The sequence below is a fragment of the Pogona vitticeps genome, chromosome 1 (assembly GCF_051106095.1).
Source record: "Pogona vitticeps strain Pit_001003342236 chromosome 1, PviZW2.1, whole genome shotgun sequence".
Classification (NCBI taxonomy): domain Eukaryota; kingdom Metazoa; phylum Chordata; class Lepidosauria; order Squamata; family Agamidae; genus Pogona; species Pogona vitticeps.
In genome coordinates this window covers 5,733,133-5,752,509 of record NC_135783.1, presented here as the reverse complement: position 1 = coordinate 5,752,509, position 19,377 = coordinate 5,733,133, and the positions used below count along the sequence as shown (strand labels likewise).

Here is a 19,377-nt window from a genome sequence, read left to right as displayed (position 1 = left end):
CCCCCTCCCTCCCTCCCCCCGGATCCTTCGGCTGATCCCCGGGGCGAGCCCTAGCAGTCCCCGGCCCGTTTCCCTCCCGCCGCTTGCGCCTCGGCCAAGAGGGAGGGGAGGGGAGGGGGGCGGCCGGTCCTTAGCGCCTCCCTCCTCCTCCTCCTCCTCCTCCTCTCTCCCTCCCTCCCCCCCCGCTCCGGAAGCGGAGGGGAAAGAAGGAGGCGGCGGCGGCGGCGGCCGTGGCCGTGGGTGGGGGTGGTGGGGGGAGGAGGAGGAGGCGGCGGCGGAAGAGGCGGCGGCGGCGATCCCGAGCCCTGCGGCCAGAGGGGGGGGCCCGGGCGGAGGGAGGGAGGGAGGGAGGGGAGAAGGCAAGTGGGGAGGGCCGGAGGGAGGGCGAGCCGAGGAAGGACGGGCCAGAAGAAGGAAGGCAGGCGGCGGCGGCGGCGGCGGCGGCAGCGGGGGGGAGATCCGGGCTGCTGCCGGCCCGGGCAGCGGCGGCGGCGGTGGCAGGGGGGGAGGCTGGTGGCGGCGGCGGCGGCGGCGGCGGTGGTGGTGGCGGCGGAGGAGGAGGAAGAGGAGGAGGAGGAAGGCGAGGCGGCGGCGGCGGCAGGCGGCGGCGGCGGTGGGGATGGCGGCCAAGTCGGACGGCAGCGGCTTCTCCCAGCTGCGCAACCTGGACGATCGCCTCTACCACCACCATCATCATCACGCCGCCGCCGCCGCCGCCGCCGCGGGTGGCTGCCGGGGAGGGGGAGGAGGAGGAGGAGGAGGAGGCTCGGGGGCAGGCGGCGGCGGCGGCGGCGGCGGGGGCGGCCCGTGCTCGGAGGACGAGCCCGGGGGCAGCAGCTCGATGCACATCTGCCACTGCTGCAACACGTCCTCCTGCTACTGGGGCTGCCGGAGCGCCTGCCTGAGGAACCTGCTGGGCCGGGCCGGGGGGGGCCGGCGGGGGGACCGGCGCCACGGACCCCTTGGCGCCCCCCGACGGCGGCGGCGGCGGCGGCGAGCAGCCCCCCTCGCCCTCGGCGGCCGCGGGGGCCGGGGTGGAGCGTCCGTGGCTGGACTGCCTGTGGATCGTCCTGGCGCTGCTGGTGCTGCTGGGCGACGTGGGCACCGACCTCTGGCTGGCCCTCGACCACTACGGCCGGCGGGACTATCTGTGGTGCGGCCTGACGCTGGCCTTCGTCCTCCTGCCCTCCGTGCTGGTGCAGATCCTCAGCTTCCGGTGGTTCGTCCAGGACTACACCGGGGGAGGCCTGGGGGCCGTGCAAGGCCTCACCAGCCGCGGCCCTCCCATGATGGGCTCCGTCGGGCGCCGCGCCGCCGCCGCCGCCGCCGCCGCCCCGGGAGCGCAGCGCCTCTGCCGGCTCTCCGTCTGGATCTGGCAGACCGTCATCCACCTGCTTCAGATGGGACAGGTCTGGAGGTAAGAGCCGGGGGCGGATTTGGGGGGAGGGGGGTTGTGTGTGTGTGAGAGAGTGGGGGGGTGGAAAGCCGGGGGGGGGTGGAGAACCCTGCCCCCTACCTATGTTGCGCCCTGGGGGGGGGGGGAGAGAAAGGCAGGTAACGCGAGGTAACGCGAGGATGACCTCCAAAGCTGGTGGGGTGCACGGGAAGGCCGCGCCTAGGGAGGGGGGGTTGAGGTGGAGGACCGAGATCACCCCCCCATCATCTCCCCAAACGCCAAGGGAAGGGTGACCCCTGGGTTTCCTTGGAAGGGCACCTGAAGCCTCTCGGCGGGAGGCAGGCTCAGGAAAGGGGGGGGTCCTCTGGGGGGGAGGGTACCCCCCTTCCGCAGCAGAGGCAGGGAAAGGAGAGACCCCCCTACTCCTCCTCAGAGGGGTCCTCACTGAGGTTCTGCACCCCAGAACCGAATTGGGTGCATAAGGATGAGCCGAGGAAGGGAGGGAAGGGAAGCGGCCAGCCCCATAGAGGGAGGGATGGGTTGTTTGAGAAGGGTAGGTTGAAAAGCAAGTTCTTCACCCGCAGCCCCTAGGTGGAAAGGGTTAATGACCACTGTGACAGTGAAGAGAGACAGGAAGGGAGAGACATCCCAGCTCCCCCAAAACAAGGGCTGAGAAAGAAGATTCCACCCTTCTGACGCCAAAGCTGACATGCAGTGCAGTCGTGGTCTGCTTCGGAGTGTTTCCCCCAGAAGACAAGGGACAAGGGCTAGCCCCTGGATTTTGGGGCCACAGAAGCAAAGCTCACCTTTCAAAGACACTACAGTAAGGGACAGTGAGTTTTACACACACACACACACACACACACACACACACACACCTCATGGGCACATATTTAGACAAATTGAGTCTATCGTTTTGGAAGACAGACTAAATTCAAGTCCCTTCCATGGATGCAGGTGGGTCACCCCTATTTCAGCCATGGAGTGCACTGCCTCCTTTCCCCGGTGTAATTGGATGCATCAGGAGAGGAGGTGCTTTTAAACTATGCCATGGTAGAGAAGCATGAGACTCTGACCTTATCCCATCCCGCCTGCCCACCCCCCAGGAAAGGAAAGCTCACCTCCCAGAATGACCCACTACAACTGAAATGTTTGAGAAAGGGAGGATAATGTTGGCCTCTTTATAGATTCCAGAAATCTGGGGGTGAAGGGGAATTTCTTCCCCAGCCCCAAATCCTGCAGTCAGACCATAAAAGGCCCCTGGTTTCTATGCCCCTTGAAGGCGTTTGAGAGAGCATCTCCCGCAAACCCAGCAAGGAGATCACATTGAGAAAGGCTGTTTGGCCAAAAGATGACTCTGTTCCCCAGGAAGGGATGTTCACATGTCCTCCGGAATGTGGTTCCCAAACTGTGGGTCTTCAAGTATTGTCAGGACTGTCAGCCCCAGAAACCTTAAACGGTGGGCCCTGCTGGCTGCTGGGGCTTTTGGAAGTTGACCCCAATAACAACAACAACAACAACTGGGTGTCCAAGGTGGAGAACCACTAGTCTAGTAGAAGACAGGAGAGGTCCTCTTGTGGAGGCAGGCCTTGGGACCACCCCACTCATGTGGTTGTAGGGTGGGAGGAGTTAGACATTCTCCAGAGCCAGAGGAAATAAGATGGGGCAACAGAATGAAATGTTTTAGAAAAGCCTGCTGTAAAAATCACTATTGGGTAAGAGTTGGGGTGAAGAATGGGTAGATTTCCCAGATATTATTAGGTTGTGCCCTCTGTCTGTCTTGGTCAGTAGAGGCAATGGTGTTGGCCAACGGAAGTGGCAGCCTGGACTCATTCCAAACCTGCGCCCTAGAAACGTCCTAGGACAAAGATGATGGGCTCGGGGCGGTCCTCCAGACGTTGTGAGGTTGCAACTCCCAGCGTTAGCCATCCTGGCTGGGGCTGATGGGAGCTGGGATCCAATGACATCAGAACCACTGCAGCGGTCCCAATCTTTAGCCCAGAGGGATAAAGTTCTCCAAGGCGTCTCTTTCAACCGTGGCCTTCAATCTTTCCACACCCGAAGGTCCTCCTTGAACTTGGATATTGACATAGAGACTCGCTTTTGAAGTAGTCGCCCTGGATTTGGAGGATATTGCAACCCACCTGAGATGGGTTGGGGATGCAAGCCAGTAGCAGGGATGGAACCCATCCGTGGAAGACCAGTGCCCTAGAAGAAGTAAGAGAGGGTCAACTTTGCTTCTCCCAGTGGTCAAGAGAACCCTTACTGAACACAGCCAGACTGTGCTGCTGGTGAAGGAACACATCAATCCTCTGTTTGGAATTGTGTGCCACTTGGAATTTTTTAGCCACCCTGTTTTCCAGGACTGGGGGGTGAGGGTAGTTCCCAGACCTCTCACCCAGGGATGAGGAGAAAGGGAAAGAAGGTCTAAATGGTTTTCAGCCCAAAGGAAGGAGAGGGGAAATCATCATAAGGTGACCAGCTTAATGATAGGCACTGCATATTTGCACCGACAAGCATGTACATAAAGTAGGGCATTAGCAGAGGGAGAGTGGAGGAGATTCTCCAGTAGACGGCCACAGTGGAAAAACAGAGGTCTATCTTAGGGGGAAAAAAAGGTATATTCAGAGAACCGGTTGGGTGACTTTCTCTCTAAAAGAAGCCTAATCCGGATTCCAAAGGGATCCTGTGTTCTACACAGGGCAACGAGGGGTCCTTTAGGGTCAGACCGCAGCCTTGGCCAAAACCAGGAATAGACTCGATTCTAGGAATCAGTATCCTGACACGTGCCTTGGGATGGTGGACACGTGTCTCGCTACCCCCCCAACCTCCCCAAGACTGTCACATGTGGGTCGGCTGGAGAATTTGTGAATGTGGAGCTGGTTCCTTCCCCTCCTGCCCCCTCCCTCCCTCCTAGTCCACCCACATGGTTGAGCGACGGGGAAGGTAGAGTAAAGTAAGTGTTGAGCTATGCTCATGCCAGGCAGTGGGGGAGCTCTCGGGTAGCTCAGCCTCCGTTTTGTTGAAAGAGGAACTGTGGGAAAAGATGAAGATGATGTCCTGGAGAGACCTTTGCTAAGGAGGTGGGGAGAGAGAAAAAAAAAACCCTTTTTCAGAGAGAAGATGGAGGAGACTTTGGTGGCAGACCAGGCCTGCTCAGCACCCTCCCTTGCTAGAAGCACGCACCCATGCACAACAGCACCCCCCAAAAAAACACATGCTTTTTTTGCAACAAAACTCGCCGCCAGCTGGCAAGGGGAATGAGCTTCTCCTTAAATTATTTTGGAGAGCCATCGAGGTTCACGATGGGGGGAGGGCGCGAGAGGGTGGAGGAGGCAGCCGGACTTACATAAGTGGGAGAGGAAGTTTGGAGGAGGATGGAAGGGGAAGGAGGCCCGGGCCCGGGGGGGGGTCGGTGGGTTGCATGCACATGTGTCTGAAATTCGGAAGGAGGACGAACAAAGTGCCATTGGTTTCTTGAAATGATGGTTCAGACGGAGCGGGGGGGGGGGAGGAGGAGAAGGTAGCCGATGCAGACCAAATGCAGAGTGGAGGGGACGGGAAATGCAGAAGGCTCTGAAAAAAGACAGAATATGAAATAAAAATAACGATTAGGAGGGGGGGGGAGACAGAAAAGGAAAAGAAGCAAGGAGGGGAATAAAGGGAGAAGCTTGTATGAGCCTACAGGTTTATTTCATGACGGCTGTTCAAAAATATGCATATGAGAGGGGGAGGAAGGTGAGGCTGAATTTCGGATGGATGGGAAAAGGAGGATGTTCTTGAAAGGAGGAGAAGGGCAAAAGGGAAGGTTAGCCATGAAAGGATGGTGAGATTCAGCTGGACGGGTGAAGACGGCTTGAGCAGGATTCTCAGGGTTTTCTTGGAACTGATTTAAAATGGAGGCAGCCTCTTGCAGAAGGAGGGGAGAGAAGCCAGTTTGGTGGTGGTGCTGATGATGATGGGGAGGGGGAAGGGGGGGAACAGGCAAGGAAAGATGGAGACGGCACAGCGGAGATCTGTGGGGTCGGGGAGGAGGCTTTGGAGAGAGCGAGGCACCTGCTTGAATGGATGCGTGTGTGCTGTGCGCAGCTCGGATGCTACTGCAACCAGGGAAATAACGCGGGTGAAGCCAAGCACTGCAACAGCACCGTCTGCCTTTTCCCCCAAATGCCGTTTGCACCTTTTGGATGCAACCTGAACCCGCTTTGGCCCTTTCCACGTTCAGTGGATGTGTGGGTTGCATGGAAGGATTTTGAGAGAGAGAGAGAGAAAGAGACCTGGCTGTACCACGAGAAAGACAGAGCTTTGCCCAGTGTGTTTAATTTCCCAACGTCATCACGTATCAACCACAGAAGTCAACGCAGTGCTCGGAGTAGAACTCACACATGTCTACGTAGCAATTTATGGGGTCTCCTTGGGCAGCTGTGGCAGTCTGTGGCTGTGGTGGGAGGGCTAGTCAACTGTGGCACCAGGGAAGGATTGGGAAACACCCACATCTGGATTCTGCCAGCAGGTCCACAGCTTGCTTCTTCTTTGAAAAATAAGACAGTCTTGGTTACCCCTAACCTAATCTTTGATGGTTTGAGAAGTTCTGGATATTCACTGCAGGCCATGGGACCTTCTCAAGAAAGGTCTTCTCCTAGCTTTTGCTTTCTGAAATGAGAGGTGCAGGTTAAGATGGGATGATGTTTCATAATGGAGCAAGGCAGACTCTTCTCTTTGTGAACCTGTAAAGTCCACTGAAAGGACAGCAAGAGGGAACCAACGTCAGCCTTTTGGGGGCATCATTTGGCACATGTTGAGTTCTGAACGTTTGTCTTTGTTGGTGGGGTAGAGCTAGGAAGACTACTTTCGAAACTGCCTTTGTCCACAGCCACGTGATGGCACGGGCAGCAGCTGAAATTTTTGGAGTTTAAAGGGGGGAAAAACAGGGTTTGTGCAAAAAAGCTCAACCGATAGCAAATCGCCTTTTGGATGGTGATGTAGCACAGTGGAAAGTTCAGGGTGGACTTGGGTGTCGCGAAAATCAGGGGAAATGATTAAACACAACAAGAAGTTCATTTGAAGAGACGTTGCCATGCTAACAGAACCTTTAAACAAGGCTGTGTTGTACATAAAGTTTGGCTTGGCATCCAAGAAACAAGGAAATCAATGTCGTTTTGAGGTTACTGTAGAAGAAAGAGCTGGAGACATGGGACACACAGTGGGTTCGGGGATTAGCCATGGAGAATGTATCATAGTAGCCTTTAGGTACTGGGGGAAATTTGTACAAATGAAATAGTTCCAAATGTATTTGAAGTGTCGTCTGCTCAAGTTTGGAAGGGAGTGGTTCTTCCTGACGTGGATGTAAGTCATGCCATGCCGTTATTTAGAGCGTCGGTTGCAAGGTTGGGTCAAAATCCCGTTTGCCACGTTCTCAGACGCGCTTTGTAGTGATGAGTGGATGAGAAAGGAAACATTATAAAATGTTTGATGACATTTCCCTCCCACCAAACGGAGATCTTTATGGAAGTGCTTTAAGTTGTGTTGGTGGTGCTGATTAAATCCTTATGGGAAGAGCCGGTGGTGCATTGACACCTCAGATCCACTTGGCGGTGAGGAGCCTTGGTTGAGAAGGCATTATGGCTACATTATTGAGTGACAACAGCTAATGGCAATTAGGGAGCAGAGTATAGAGGGATGCCCACATGCTAAGCATTTCTGAATTAGACAAAACGCTTGGTACTCCACCTGATGATGATCATTTCGGGTTTTTCTTGGAATTTCTTCAAACCATACAGGGAGTAGGGCCAGTGGAGGGAAAGCTCAGCTCACGGTTGTGCTGTGGAATCCAAAGAACATGGGGTTCCCTCTTCCACGTGATTCTATGGGCTTTGATCATTGCTGTGGATTACAGTTTGGATGGACCAGGTTGTCGAGGATGTCTTATCGTGAGAAGAGAAGATTCCATGAAAAACATGAGACAAGTTGCAGGCGGCAGGAGAAGAGGAAGACTGAACGTGAGATGGACTAACTCAGTGAAGGAAGCCATGGCCCTGAGTTTGCAAACCTGGAACTAGGCCGCTAACGATAGGATTTTTTAATGGCTCATGTGCCATCAAGTCAGTTCTGCCATATAGCACCTCGCGCTGGGTTTTCTGGGTCTCACCTCCCAACAGAAATTGCCTAGCAATCCCTCCTTCTGGAGGTGCTCTGGGGCAATGGTGCAGCACATGATAACCACCGTTTATTGTCTGCTATCGGCAAGGCCAGCTTCTCCTGGCCCTTCTTCCGCCACCGGGGCAAATCCGGTGCTTCCTATTTGGTTCCCGTGTCCAGCAAGAAGACTATTATGGCAGGAAAGTGACACGTATGTCATGGTTCTTCCAGCTTTGGACACTGATCAATAGAATCGTAGAATACTTGAGTTGGAAGGGGCCTATAAGGCCATCAAGTCCAACCCCCCCCCCCCCCGCTCAGTGCAGGATTGAACTGATGATGCACTCTGTCCCAGCAAGAAAACACAGTCCTGAGTTTTCTTGGAAGAGGTACTTCTTGGGCTGTAGCAGCACCTAGAATCTCCAAAGCCGCATCGTACGGACCCCTCTCAGCCCAGTTTCTCAAATGGGAGGGCCCAAAGTCTTCCCTAGTAGAGGGGCGTCAGCACCAGTGTCCAGAAATATTAATTTTCAGGGCTGCAACTCTGAGACCTCCTGGCTAGCATGGCCAGTGGGCATGCTGACTTTGGCATGCCAGGTGTTGTCATCTGAAAGGGGAGTTTATCCAGACTCGGTCCAGTCCAAGACATTTTCAAATCCGAGATGAAAGACAGGATGGTTCTAGTCTCTCCCCACCCGTGCGCCCAGCTAACTCTTAGATAGCTCAGTCGCTTTGGTCTTTGGCTGTGGAACCAAACTTAGTGAGTTCGATTCCCCACTGTGCCCCCTTGTCAGGGACTGGACTCAATGATCCACAGGGTCCCTTCTAGCTTTGTAATTCCAAGAAGGACTGCTGGATAGCTTAGAGATTAAGGCATCTGGATGTGGAGCCAGAGGTTGGGAGTTCGATTCCCCCACTGTGCTTCCTTGACAGGGAAGCACAGAGGACGATGATCTATAGGGTCCCTTCTAACTCTGCTGTTCTAAGTTTAAACTACCATATTTTTCCATGTATAAGACTATACTTTTGTCTAAAATCCTTAGACTAAAATTGAGGGTCGTCTTATACACGGAAGTAAGCTGAGGAGAGAACAAAAACAAGTGGAGGGGAAAGCAGGGATCAAAGTGATCCTGCAGCGCTTTGATCCCTTTCCCCCTACACTTGCTAAGCCCCACTTATTTTTCTTAATTTTGGATTAGAAAAGTGCAGGGCTTCTTATACATGGGGGCGTCTTATACATGGAAAATACAGTAACTGGAGATTGAATCGTGTCTCAGCTTTGACCACCGGTGACTACTGCTGGGAAGGTAACACGCTTGCTTTGATGGTGTGGGGCACCTTGAGCGCCATCATCCATGCCACCCCTGTGTTTGTGCCGCTTGAGGCACTGGCCTCATTCTGCTCGACAGGAAGGCCGGCTCTGTGTGACAAAAATAACGGGTAGGTTACAGACGGTCGACGTAGCCAAGCTTGACCAGGGTTTAAGGGGTTAAGATTGCAAGTGGTGTTTTTTGGAATGACAGTGTCCATGATCCCCCCCCCAGTCAGCCAGCATAGGCAGGGGCATGACTAACTCATGGAACATGGGATCTGTAGTCCAAGAAAGAAAGCTAAGTATGAGCTGGCTGGGACCATAGCAGGAGGAGTTTAGAGAAGTTATGGATCAGCGGAGAAACCAGGTGGGACAGATTAAGGCAACAATAAGAGCAGAAAGAATTGTCTAAGATCTTCCCACGGAAGCCATTTTTTCTGTCTTATTCCTTCCACCACTGCGATTTACTAATTGCTGCTGCTACTATAGCTTGTGGCAGTATTACTGTTACTACTGCTGGTGGTGTTGTTGCTACTGTTATTCTTAGTTCTTTTAATCTCAGAGGTCCTGAGCCCCATGGTAGAGACAGGCAGGCAGGCTATAGTCTTGATGCTGATGTTCATGAAGAAGAAGAAGATGATGATGGTGGTTTTCCAGTTGTCTTTGTCCCCTTTTTCATGCTGTAACCAGCCAGAATCCTCCGAGTGCTTGCAGAAAGTCTGCATGACTTGCCGCAGCTAATGGTGGCGTGCTGATGAGACGCTGGGGTGTGCCGGGGTCATGCGCCTGGTGGCCTGCCTGCTTTTGCAACTAAGATGTTCCCCAGCACCTTGGCCATGAGCTGCAGCAAGTCATGCAAACCTTATGAGAAAACCCGTAGTCTTGAGTATAGGCTACTGTAACGCTCTCTACGTGGGGCTTCCTTTGAGATGGATGCGGAAGCTCCAGATGGTCCAGAACACGGCAGCCAAGCTTTTAACAGGGGTGAAAAGATTTCACCCTCTTTCCCCCACTTTGGCCGCCTTACACTGGCTACCTATCTGCTTCCACATTGATTTCAAGGTGCTAACCATTACATAGAGAGCCCTTAACGATACCTGGCAGAGCGCCTTCTTCTGCCCAGTTCTATCCATATCACCCGCTCCAGTCAGGCCAGGCGGCTGAGTGACCCAACGCCAAGAGAGGTTCGAAGGGGAAAAAAACTAGAAACCGGGCCTTCTCAGCAGTGGCCCCTTGCATCTGGAACAACCTACTTGTAGAGAGCCGCCTGGCCCCCTCGTTGAGAGCCTTCAAGACTAGCTTGAAGACTTGTTGTATACAGGCAGACCTTCCCTCCAGTCATTATCTAGCCTATCTCCCCTTTTCTTCTTTTTCTTTTTTCTCCTCCTTCTTTTTCCTTTTCTTTTCCCCCTCTTTCTTTTTTCCTTTCCCATCTTGGATTAATCTGAATTTTATCTTAGTTTATTTTTATATTATATGTAAACTGCCCAGAGTATACATGTTCTAGATGGGCGGTATATAACAACAACAACAACAATAATAATAATAACAACAACAATAATAACAACAATAACAATAACAATAACAACAACAACAACAACAACAACAGCAGCAGCAGCACAGCAACAACAATGACAATCATCATCATCATCATCATCATCATCATAATTCCAACCCTTGTCTCCCAAGGCAGCTCATGTAAATAAGTAGAGGGAGAGTCAAGACCTGCTATCAGGCTTAATACAGTCTTTTGAGGTTGGTCAGGTGGAATGAGAGATAGATTGAAACCCACTGTTGTTTCACAGCTCCAAGGCCCAGTCCAGTGCTCTAAGCGCGGCATCACCTGGAATATGCATTTCAACAGCCCAAACTTTCTTTCCTGCAGGATCCAGAGTTTACAGACACCAACCTTGTGCTCACCTGGGGAGAAGGTCCAGCTGGCCTGATTCACACCTTTGAGAAGCCTAACTTCTTGTTTGAAAAAGCAGCAGCCTCAGCGGTGGCTGGGAAGTTTTTCTTTTCTTTTTTTATGCAGGAAATTAGGTTTAGTCAAGGCAGGAAGCCTGTGGGCTGGGCCTTCTCTCCAGATGAGCAAAATTTAGGTGTATGCAAAGTCTGATTTTGGAAGGACAGATCCTGAACCTGAGGCTCCAAGACTTTGGCCATCTCATGAGAAGAGAAGACTCCCTGGAAAATACCCTGATGTTGGGAAAGTGTGAAGGCAAGAGGAGAAGGGGACGACAGAGGACGAGGCGGTTGAGCAGTGTCATCCAAGTGACCAACATAAATCTGACCCAACTCCGGGAGGCAGTGGAAGACAGGAGGGCCTGGCGTGCTCTGGTCCATGGGGTCACAAAGAGCCGGACAGGACTGAATGACTAAACAACAACAAAAGTCTGAGGTCCTGCAGGTGGGACTCTTCCAGAAGGCAGAATTGTGGTCCCCAAAAAGGCTGAAATGTACACAGTACACAGCACTGCCTTTTTAAATATACAGCTGTCAGGGAAGCTGAAGCAAAAGAGAAAAAAAATATTGTATCCTAAGGGATCAAGGATTCTCAGCCAAGGGAGATCCATATGGAGCAGGGACGGAGAATTGGGTCATGAGACTCGCTGTAAAGTCGGACTTAAGTAACACGGGTGACTTGACATAGTGTTGTTGTTTTCTATTACTCTGATTTGACTCACGAATCTGAACCCACCCACCCTTCCTTTTTTTACTGAGGAAAACATCTTGTTTTTAATAGGACTTGGGACTCGAGACTTGGTATGGATTTGGACTTGGGACTTGGACCCAAAGTCTTTGCAGTATCCATGATAAGGTGACTTTTTAGACATATACTTCCTCACCAAGGGCACACCCAGTTTTTCAAGGCAAAAAACTTATTTTTTAAAAAACAAATTGGAAAAAAATATATATGTTTACTCCACGTTTTTCTTTGAAGCACCCAAGGCAGCTTACAACAATTAAAAGACAATATTTAAAAATTAAAATCTGTGAGTATACAAATATTTTTTAAAAAAATAATTAAACAAGTATATTAAAAACTGGTCAATAAAATCGATACTAAAATCACATTTGAAAGCAACAGAGCACCAAAATCTAATTTGAAAACCCTCTCTCAGACAGCCAGTCATTAGTGAAAAGCCTGCCTGAAGAGAAAGGTCTTGGCCTGCTTGCGGAAGGATAGCAAAGATGGGGCCAGGCTGGCCTCCAGTGGGAGGGAGTTCCAGAGTCTGAGAGCAGCCACAGAGAAGGCCCTCTCCGGTGTCACCACCAAGCGCACCCGTTAAGGTGGCAGGACTGAGAGAAAAGCCTCTCCTGATGATGTTAACACTTCTGGCAGATTTATAATAGGAGACATGGTCCTTGAGATAGCTTGGGCCCAAGCCATTGAAGGCTTTATAGGTTAAAACTTTGAATTTTGGCAGGAAATGGATCAGCCATCGGTGGAGCTGCTTTAACAGGGGAGTTATATGTTCCCTGTAACCAGCCCCGGTTAGCAATCTTGCTGCAGCATTTTGGACCCAATGGAGTTTCTGAACGCTTTCCGAAGGGAGCCCCATGTAGAGCACATTACAGCAATCCAGCCGAGATATAACTAGGGAATATGTCACTGTGGCCAAATGAAACCTCTCGAGAAATGGGTGCAGCTGGCACATTAGTTTTAACTGCAAAAGCACTCCTAGCTACCTCTCCCCCTTATCACAACAATACACCCACAACTAAAAACATGCTGATCACCATAACCACCCAATCTCCTGAAAAGGACAAAAGCAAAATCCCACAGCTATAAATACTCACATATCCCACAAACTGCACCAGAGCACAGACAGAGTTCTGGCTCCTGTCCTCTGAAGATGCCGGCCACAGAGACTGGAGAAACGTTAGGAAGAAAAACCTTAAGAACACAGCTAAACAACCCAGAAAACCCAGAACAACCACACTGAAACCTGGGCATCCAAGGTCAGAGATTAATCCAGGAGCACCCCCAAGCTGCACACAGAGGGGGTATAACCTCGCCCAGCACGGGCATTCTGAGTAGCTTGTAACAAAACTATGTCTGGAGTTACTTTAGCTGCTACACTTCGGGGGTGCTGTTATTGTTAGTTTTCCTTAAAGCCACCCAGCTATAGCAGACATCATAAGCCAAAATAAAGGTGTAAGGACCTGTTTAAAATTTAAAATGAGTGGATTCAGAGTGTAGGCTGCTCTTTGCCCGTGCTGTTGTAGAGGAGGGATATTGGCCTTCCAACTAGCAGCCTCTATGGCCCTTCTTGAGTCCTGTGTCCAGTTCTGGACGCTGCGGTTCAAGAGGGATGCCAACAAACGCGAGCAAATTCAGAGGACGGCAACAAGGACGATCAGGAGGCTGGAAGCCATGCCCTATGAGGAAAGACTGAAAGAACTGGCCATGTTTAGCCTTGAGAAAAGAAGATTTGAGGGGAGATAGGAGAGTGCTTTTCAAATCCTTGAATGATAGGCATACAGACAAGGGGCAGGATCTGTTCTCCATCATCACAGAGTGCAAGATGCATAACAATGGGCTCAAGTTACAGGAAGTCGGATCTAGACTGATGATCAGGAAAAACTTCCTAACTGTTAGAGCAGTACGACAACGAAATCAATGACCTAAAGAGGCGGTGAGTGCTCCTATACGAGAGGCGTTCAAGAGAAATTGAGAAACCACCCGGCCGATATCCTTTGGTGTGTATTCCTGCCTTGAGCAGGGGGTTGGACTCGACAGCCTTAGACACCCCTTCCGGCTCGATCCTTCTAGGATTTTTCGCTCCCCAAGAGGACTTCAAAGGTGTCCCTATATATTTGCGGGCTGGAGGCGCCATCCTGGAAGAGGGCCAACCACTTTTTTTTCCATCTCTCTGCGGGCTCCGCCTTTTGTTTAAGCCCCCCTGCCGCAAGTAGGTCACTGGGTCATAATTTGCGGTGGCTTGCGAAATCTAAGAAGTTTAGCCGGCAACTGAGGTCATATCATTTAATCCTTCTTCGGTCAGGGATGGATTGTGACGCGGCCGATGTGGTGTCCCAGCTGTCCGCCCAGCCTTCTGGAGAAGGAGGGCCCTTGACTCAGGCGGTCCTGTTTTACGCAGCCATAGTTTAGCCTCCTCTGCTACAGCTCTAAGCGGAAATTCGGGTTCTGACTCCTGAATCTTCCCAGCCTTATCCCACAAACCCTTGATGGCAGAGTGAATAATTCCTAGGGTTTGGAAGACATTTGTTAGCTTGTTTGTTCCCAGAATGCTAGGTGGGGCTTCTGGGGATTGATTGATTGATCGACCTAATTTATATCCTGCTTTTCCCCCAATAATGGACCATGATAATGGCAGTCCTAAAGTGATGAAGAACGACACAAAGAACTAGGGATGTTGAGCTTAATGAAGAGAAGACTGAGGGGAGATGTGAGACCCGTCTTCCAAGATCTGAAGGGTTGCCGCAGGGAAGAGGGCATCTATTGATTCTCCGTGGGTGGAAACTTGTCAGAAATCCAACCTGGAAATCAGGAGGAATTTCCTGACGGTGAGAACCATGAAGCGGTGGAACAGCTCGTCTCCCAGTCTTGTGGGTGCCCCATCGCTGGAGGTGTTCAAGAAAAGATGGGACAGCCCTCTGTCTGGGATGGTCTGAGGTCCAGGATGGTCGGAGGTCTCCTGCCTTGGCCCGGGGGTTGGACTAGGATACCTCCAAGGTCCTTTCCAACCCTACGACATTTCTATGATTCTATGATACAATTCTTATATTTTTTGAAAAGGTGATTTTTTTTAAAGTAAGGCAAAACCTGAGCTTTTTGGGTCTTTAATCAGTTCTTTGAAAATAAATTAAAAGCCCAAACTGATGAGCCAGCGTGAGATGGAGGGGGTCACACGTGCTCTCTGCTGCTCCATGTTACCAGTAGAAAAACGTCAAGATTCGAACGTTGGAACTTCAAGGGCTGCCCCACATAAAGTGTTTTGCAGTAGTCCAGTCAGTTCATGGCTACCCATTTTTCTCAACTTGGTTAGGAAACAAAGGAAAAGATGAGCACTAATGGCTGGGAGCTTGGTAAGTTGGAAGGGAGAAAAGATGGACTTATAAAAAAAGATCACAAAACTGTGTGTGTGTTTTTGAGACAGAGGAATAGGTAAAGGTTTTCCTGTCTCAAAATGGAGCTAAATAGTTCTTTTCCAAAATGAAGAGGTGGCAGAAAGCAAAAACAAAGGGAAGAGTTTTTAATAGAATGTTTTTAAAAAGAAAAATAATTATTCTTATTTTCATAAACCAGAGGTTATAAGGTACAGGTTCTGTGACAGAAAGGTAAAAATACCCCGTACAATATTGAGCCTTGATGAACTCTCTCATAGGGTTCCGGTAGACCTAGAAAGACACATACAGTAATTAAATGGCAGGGCTGCCAGCAGTGTGAATTGTTTTGGAAAATAAAATCGATTTCTCAGCCAACTAGTTATGTATAGATGGCTACTAGCCATGAGGATCAAAACTGCATGTTGAGAGACTCTCAACGTCTCACTGCCAGTTTTTATGGATGGGATGGTTGCTACCAACCTGGGCTTCTCTTGAACTCTCTTCATTCGTTAGGAAAGTTCTCAGAGTTGCAAACCCAAAAGAAAAAGAGTTGCAGATCCAAATTCTGCCTAAATCTACTGGCACGCCAGCACCTCCACCTCACCAAATGAGATCAGCTCTGTTACCAGCCCCTTGATCATCCTGGCCACCCTCCTCTGAACTTGTTCCAATTGGTCAGCATCCTTCTTGAAGTGTGGTGTCCAGAACTGGACATAATACTCAAGATGAGGTCTAACCAGTGCTGAGGGGAACTAGCCCCTTGAGGGATTTGGAGACTATATTTCTGTTAGCACAGCCTAAAATAGCATTTGCCTTTTTTGTAGCCACATCACACTGTTGGCTCATATTCAGCTTGTCATCTACAACTACTCCAAGCTCCTTCTCGCCCGTACTATTGCTGAGTCAGGTGTCCCCCATCTTGTAACTGTGCAATTGGTTTCTTTTTCTGAGGTGCAGGACATTGGACTTACCCCTGTTCAATTTCATTCTGTTGTTTTCAGCCTAGTAGTCAAGCTTATCAATATCATTGCATTTTGTTTGTGTCTTCCAGGATATTAGCTATTCCACCCAATTTTGTGTCATCCACAAATTTGATTACCATTCCGTACATCCCCGGATCCAGGTCATTAATAAAAAAGTTGAAGAGCACCAGGCCCAGGACTGAGTCTTGGGGTACCCCACTTGTGACCTCCCCCCAGTTAGAGAAGGACCCATTAATCATCACCCTTTGAGTATGATTCTGTAGCCCATTGTGTATCCACCTGACGGTTGTTCTAGCCAGCCCACATGCAGTTAGCTTGCTAATCAGAATATCATGGAGCACTTTGTCAAAAACTTTGCTGAAGTCAAGATATACTACATCTACAGCATTCCCTCTGTCTATCAGGGAGGTTACCAATTAGAAAATGCTTGAGTAGGAAATTTTGAAGACCTGGCAACCAATTGCTGCTCATTGATTTGGCGCTGACTGTCTTCCTCATCCGATGTTTACGCAGGGATACAACCAGCACCTAGATAATGAGTGGCAATTTGTCACCGAAACCGACACCATTTTCCTAATAGAGGCATCAATATAGCAACAGAGTTGTTCTCCATCTGTAGCCCTGAAAATAATCGCAGAAAGGAAAGGCTCTGTCTATTTGATTGACGGAAGGTTCGGTGTATTTTGATTGATTGACATTCAGCTCAGTAAACTGGCTGAATAGCTCAGGGGTTAAGATATTCAGCTGCGGATCCAGAGGTTGGGAGTTCGATTCCCCTCTGTGCCTCCTAGGAGAAGAGCCAGCCTGGGTGGCCTTGGGTGAGCTGCACAGTCCCAGGGCTCCCCCTAGAGGAAGAGAATGGTAAGCCACTTCTGGGTAATCTCTACCTGGAAAACCCTGGAAGAGTTGTCCTAAATCAGAATTGATTTGATCGTGCATTATTATTATAAGAGTTCCAGCATGGTGTATGTATGTATGTATGTATGTATGTATGTATGTATGTATGTATGTATGTATGTATGTATGTATGTATGTATGTATGTATGTATTTGATTGATTGATTGATTGATTGATTGATTGATTGATTGATTGATTGATTGATTGATTGATTGATTGATTGATTGATTGATTGATTGATACCCCGCCTATCTGGCCTAACAGACCACTCTAGGCGGCTTTCAGTAGAGGATAAACGATAAAGCAAATTTTTTACATAAATCACAATATAACAGACACAATACAAGGATAGAGTAGAAAATAAATAAAAAAAGAATAAACAGAAAAATCAGGTATTAGCTGGAAGGAAGGCCTGGATGTATAGCCATGTTTTTAATTGACTTTTAAAAGTGCCCAGAGTGGGGGCGGCATGAATCTCAGGAGGGAGATTGTTCCAGAAGCGAGGAAGTAGTGAATAGAGTGTAGTGAATAGAGTGATAGACTAGGACTCTGGAGAACAAGGTTCAAATCCCCGCTCAGCCATGGAAACTCACTCGGGAAGAGAAACTGGTAAAACCACTCTTTAAATATCTCACTGACTTTGAAAGCTCTATCGGGGTCAGTATAAGTCAGTTCCGACTTGACAGCACAGCGCACACACGTGCATTTTGATCAATTTAGGCTTGCTCCACATTACTCCACATCATGGTTTCTTGGCCAAGCATCTGATGTCAGAGGGAGCCGTATGCCGTGTGGGACAAGCCCCAGAAGCAACAGCCAGGGCCATAAGTGGGCCACCCAGGCTGGCCTCGCCGAGGAAGGCAATGTACTTTGAGGTGACCATTGTTGCCTCAGTAGTACAAGCGGCTGAGGCTCTGAGCTGGATAGTAGCAAGAGTTCGGTGTGGAAACACCGTCACCACTGCTACTCGGATGAGAAGAGAGAACGATGTGGATTAGTCCAGAGATGATTCGCTTAGTCCATAGTAGTGGGAGACTTTCTTTAAAAGCTTGCGTGAGGTGGTTTAAAGGCTGCTTTCGAATGACTATTTATTTTGGTTTTTCCTGTTTGGAATGTCTCTTTTTTTTGCCTTTGATTTTTTTTTTATTTAACAAGGGGGTGACAAAAAGGAAAAGGGGAATTGAGGTTAAATGGGAAGAGGAGAAACAATCACATACTAACGTCCATTCTATACATATTGCCATATCAAAATTCCAAATTACTCTTTTTACTATTTTCTGCCTTCCAAGTTTAAGTTCTCATTTCAATGTATGCTCTTCATATGCTGCCTGTTGACTCAGTCCATTTGTAGATTTATTTATTTATTTATTTATTTATTTATTTATTTATTTATTTATTTATTTATTTATTTATTTACAGTATTTATTTTATATCCCGTCTATCTGGTCGGTTAAGACCACTCTAGGCGGCTCACAGCATAAAACACACAAATATATATATAACAGTTTTTACGTAATAAGTTCCATCTTTCAGTTGCCTTTTGTAAAGGACAGTCCTTCATTACTTCTGATAAAATGTCCATTTCCGCTGTTTCCTGTATCTTCTCTATAAGATCTTCTTGTTTCGGTACCGTCGGACTTTTCCAATTTTTGGCATAAAGAATTCTGGCTGCAGTGACTATGTATATAACTATGTATTCCTTTGACTTATCTATATTATCGGGTGTCATACTCAGTAAAAACAATTCTGGGGTTAATGGCACCTTACGCAACAATATTTGTTGTAACATAACATGTACTCTTTTCCAGTATTTTTTCGCTACTCTACATGACCACCACATATGATAATAGCTTCCCACTTGTGCTTCACATTTCCAACACACATTTGATACATCTGTATACATCTTCAACAATTTTTCTGGAGTCATATGCCACCTATAAAACATCTTGTATATATTCTCCTTAAAATTAACCGATCTTGTAAGCTTTAGCCTCTTTGGAATGTCTTAAAGATGCCTTTTTAAAAAGGCTCCTGGAAGTCTTAGCAATTCCCAGTGCGTCAACGATTCCAGAAAACTTGTTTAGAAAACAAGATGGCTGCTTTCATAGATACAAAGGGGGGGGGGCAGCCATCTTTTTTCTGTACCATTGCCCAGGAAGTGAAGGGACACCTCAATGTACTAGATGTTTGAAGGAGTGCTTCTCCCCGTATATATTGATACAATGGTTAAGATATGTTGTGGGGTCTCCTTGTGAGCCACCAATATTTATGTGTAGAGCCAGAGCTTGTAAAAGAAATTGTGTGAATTGTCCCAGGAAGAACTGCTCAAGCTGTGCTTTCGTAATATGAAACATTTGACAGTGGTGTTGAACAGGCCATTAAGAACCATTATAAAAGACTGGTTCAGTTGGTATGCACTGATCCAGCTGCTGGATTTTTGAACTCACCATAATGACCAGCTGCATTCGTCATCACCATCATTTTGCTGTTACACCATGACTGTGGAATTTAGAGGCTTGATAGGTGCTAGCCATGGTTACGTTTGAAGTTGAAACTTTTGGAAAAATTTTGGT

General features: G+C 49.0%; 1 protein-coding gene across 1 annotated transcript in view; it reads left to right on the top strand.

The window, feature by feature from the left end:
• The first annotated feature begins 604 nt into the window (after window positions 1–604).
• XKR6 (XK related 6) overlaps window positions 605–19,377 on the top strand; it is a 165,795-nt gene continuing 147,022 nt past the window's right edge. Inside the window, 3 exon segments of the mRNA XM_078381815.1 lie at window positions 605–674; window positions 747–924; window positions 926–1,417. Of these exon segments, the coding sequence (XP_078237941.1) occupies window positions 620–674; window positions 747–924; window positions 926–1,417 (725 nt within the window). The 5' untranslated portion in view covers window positions 605–619.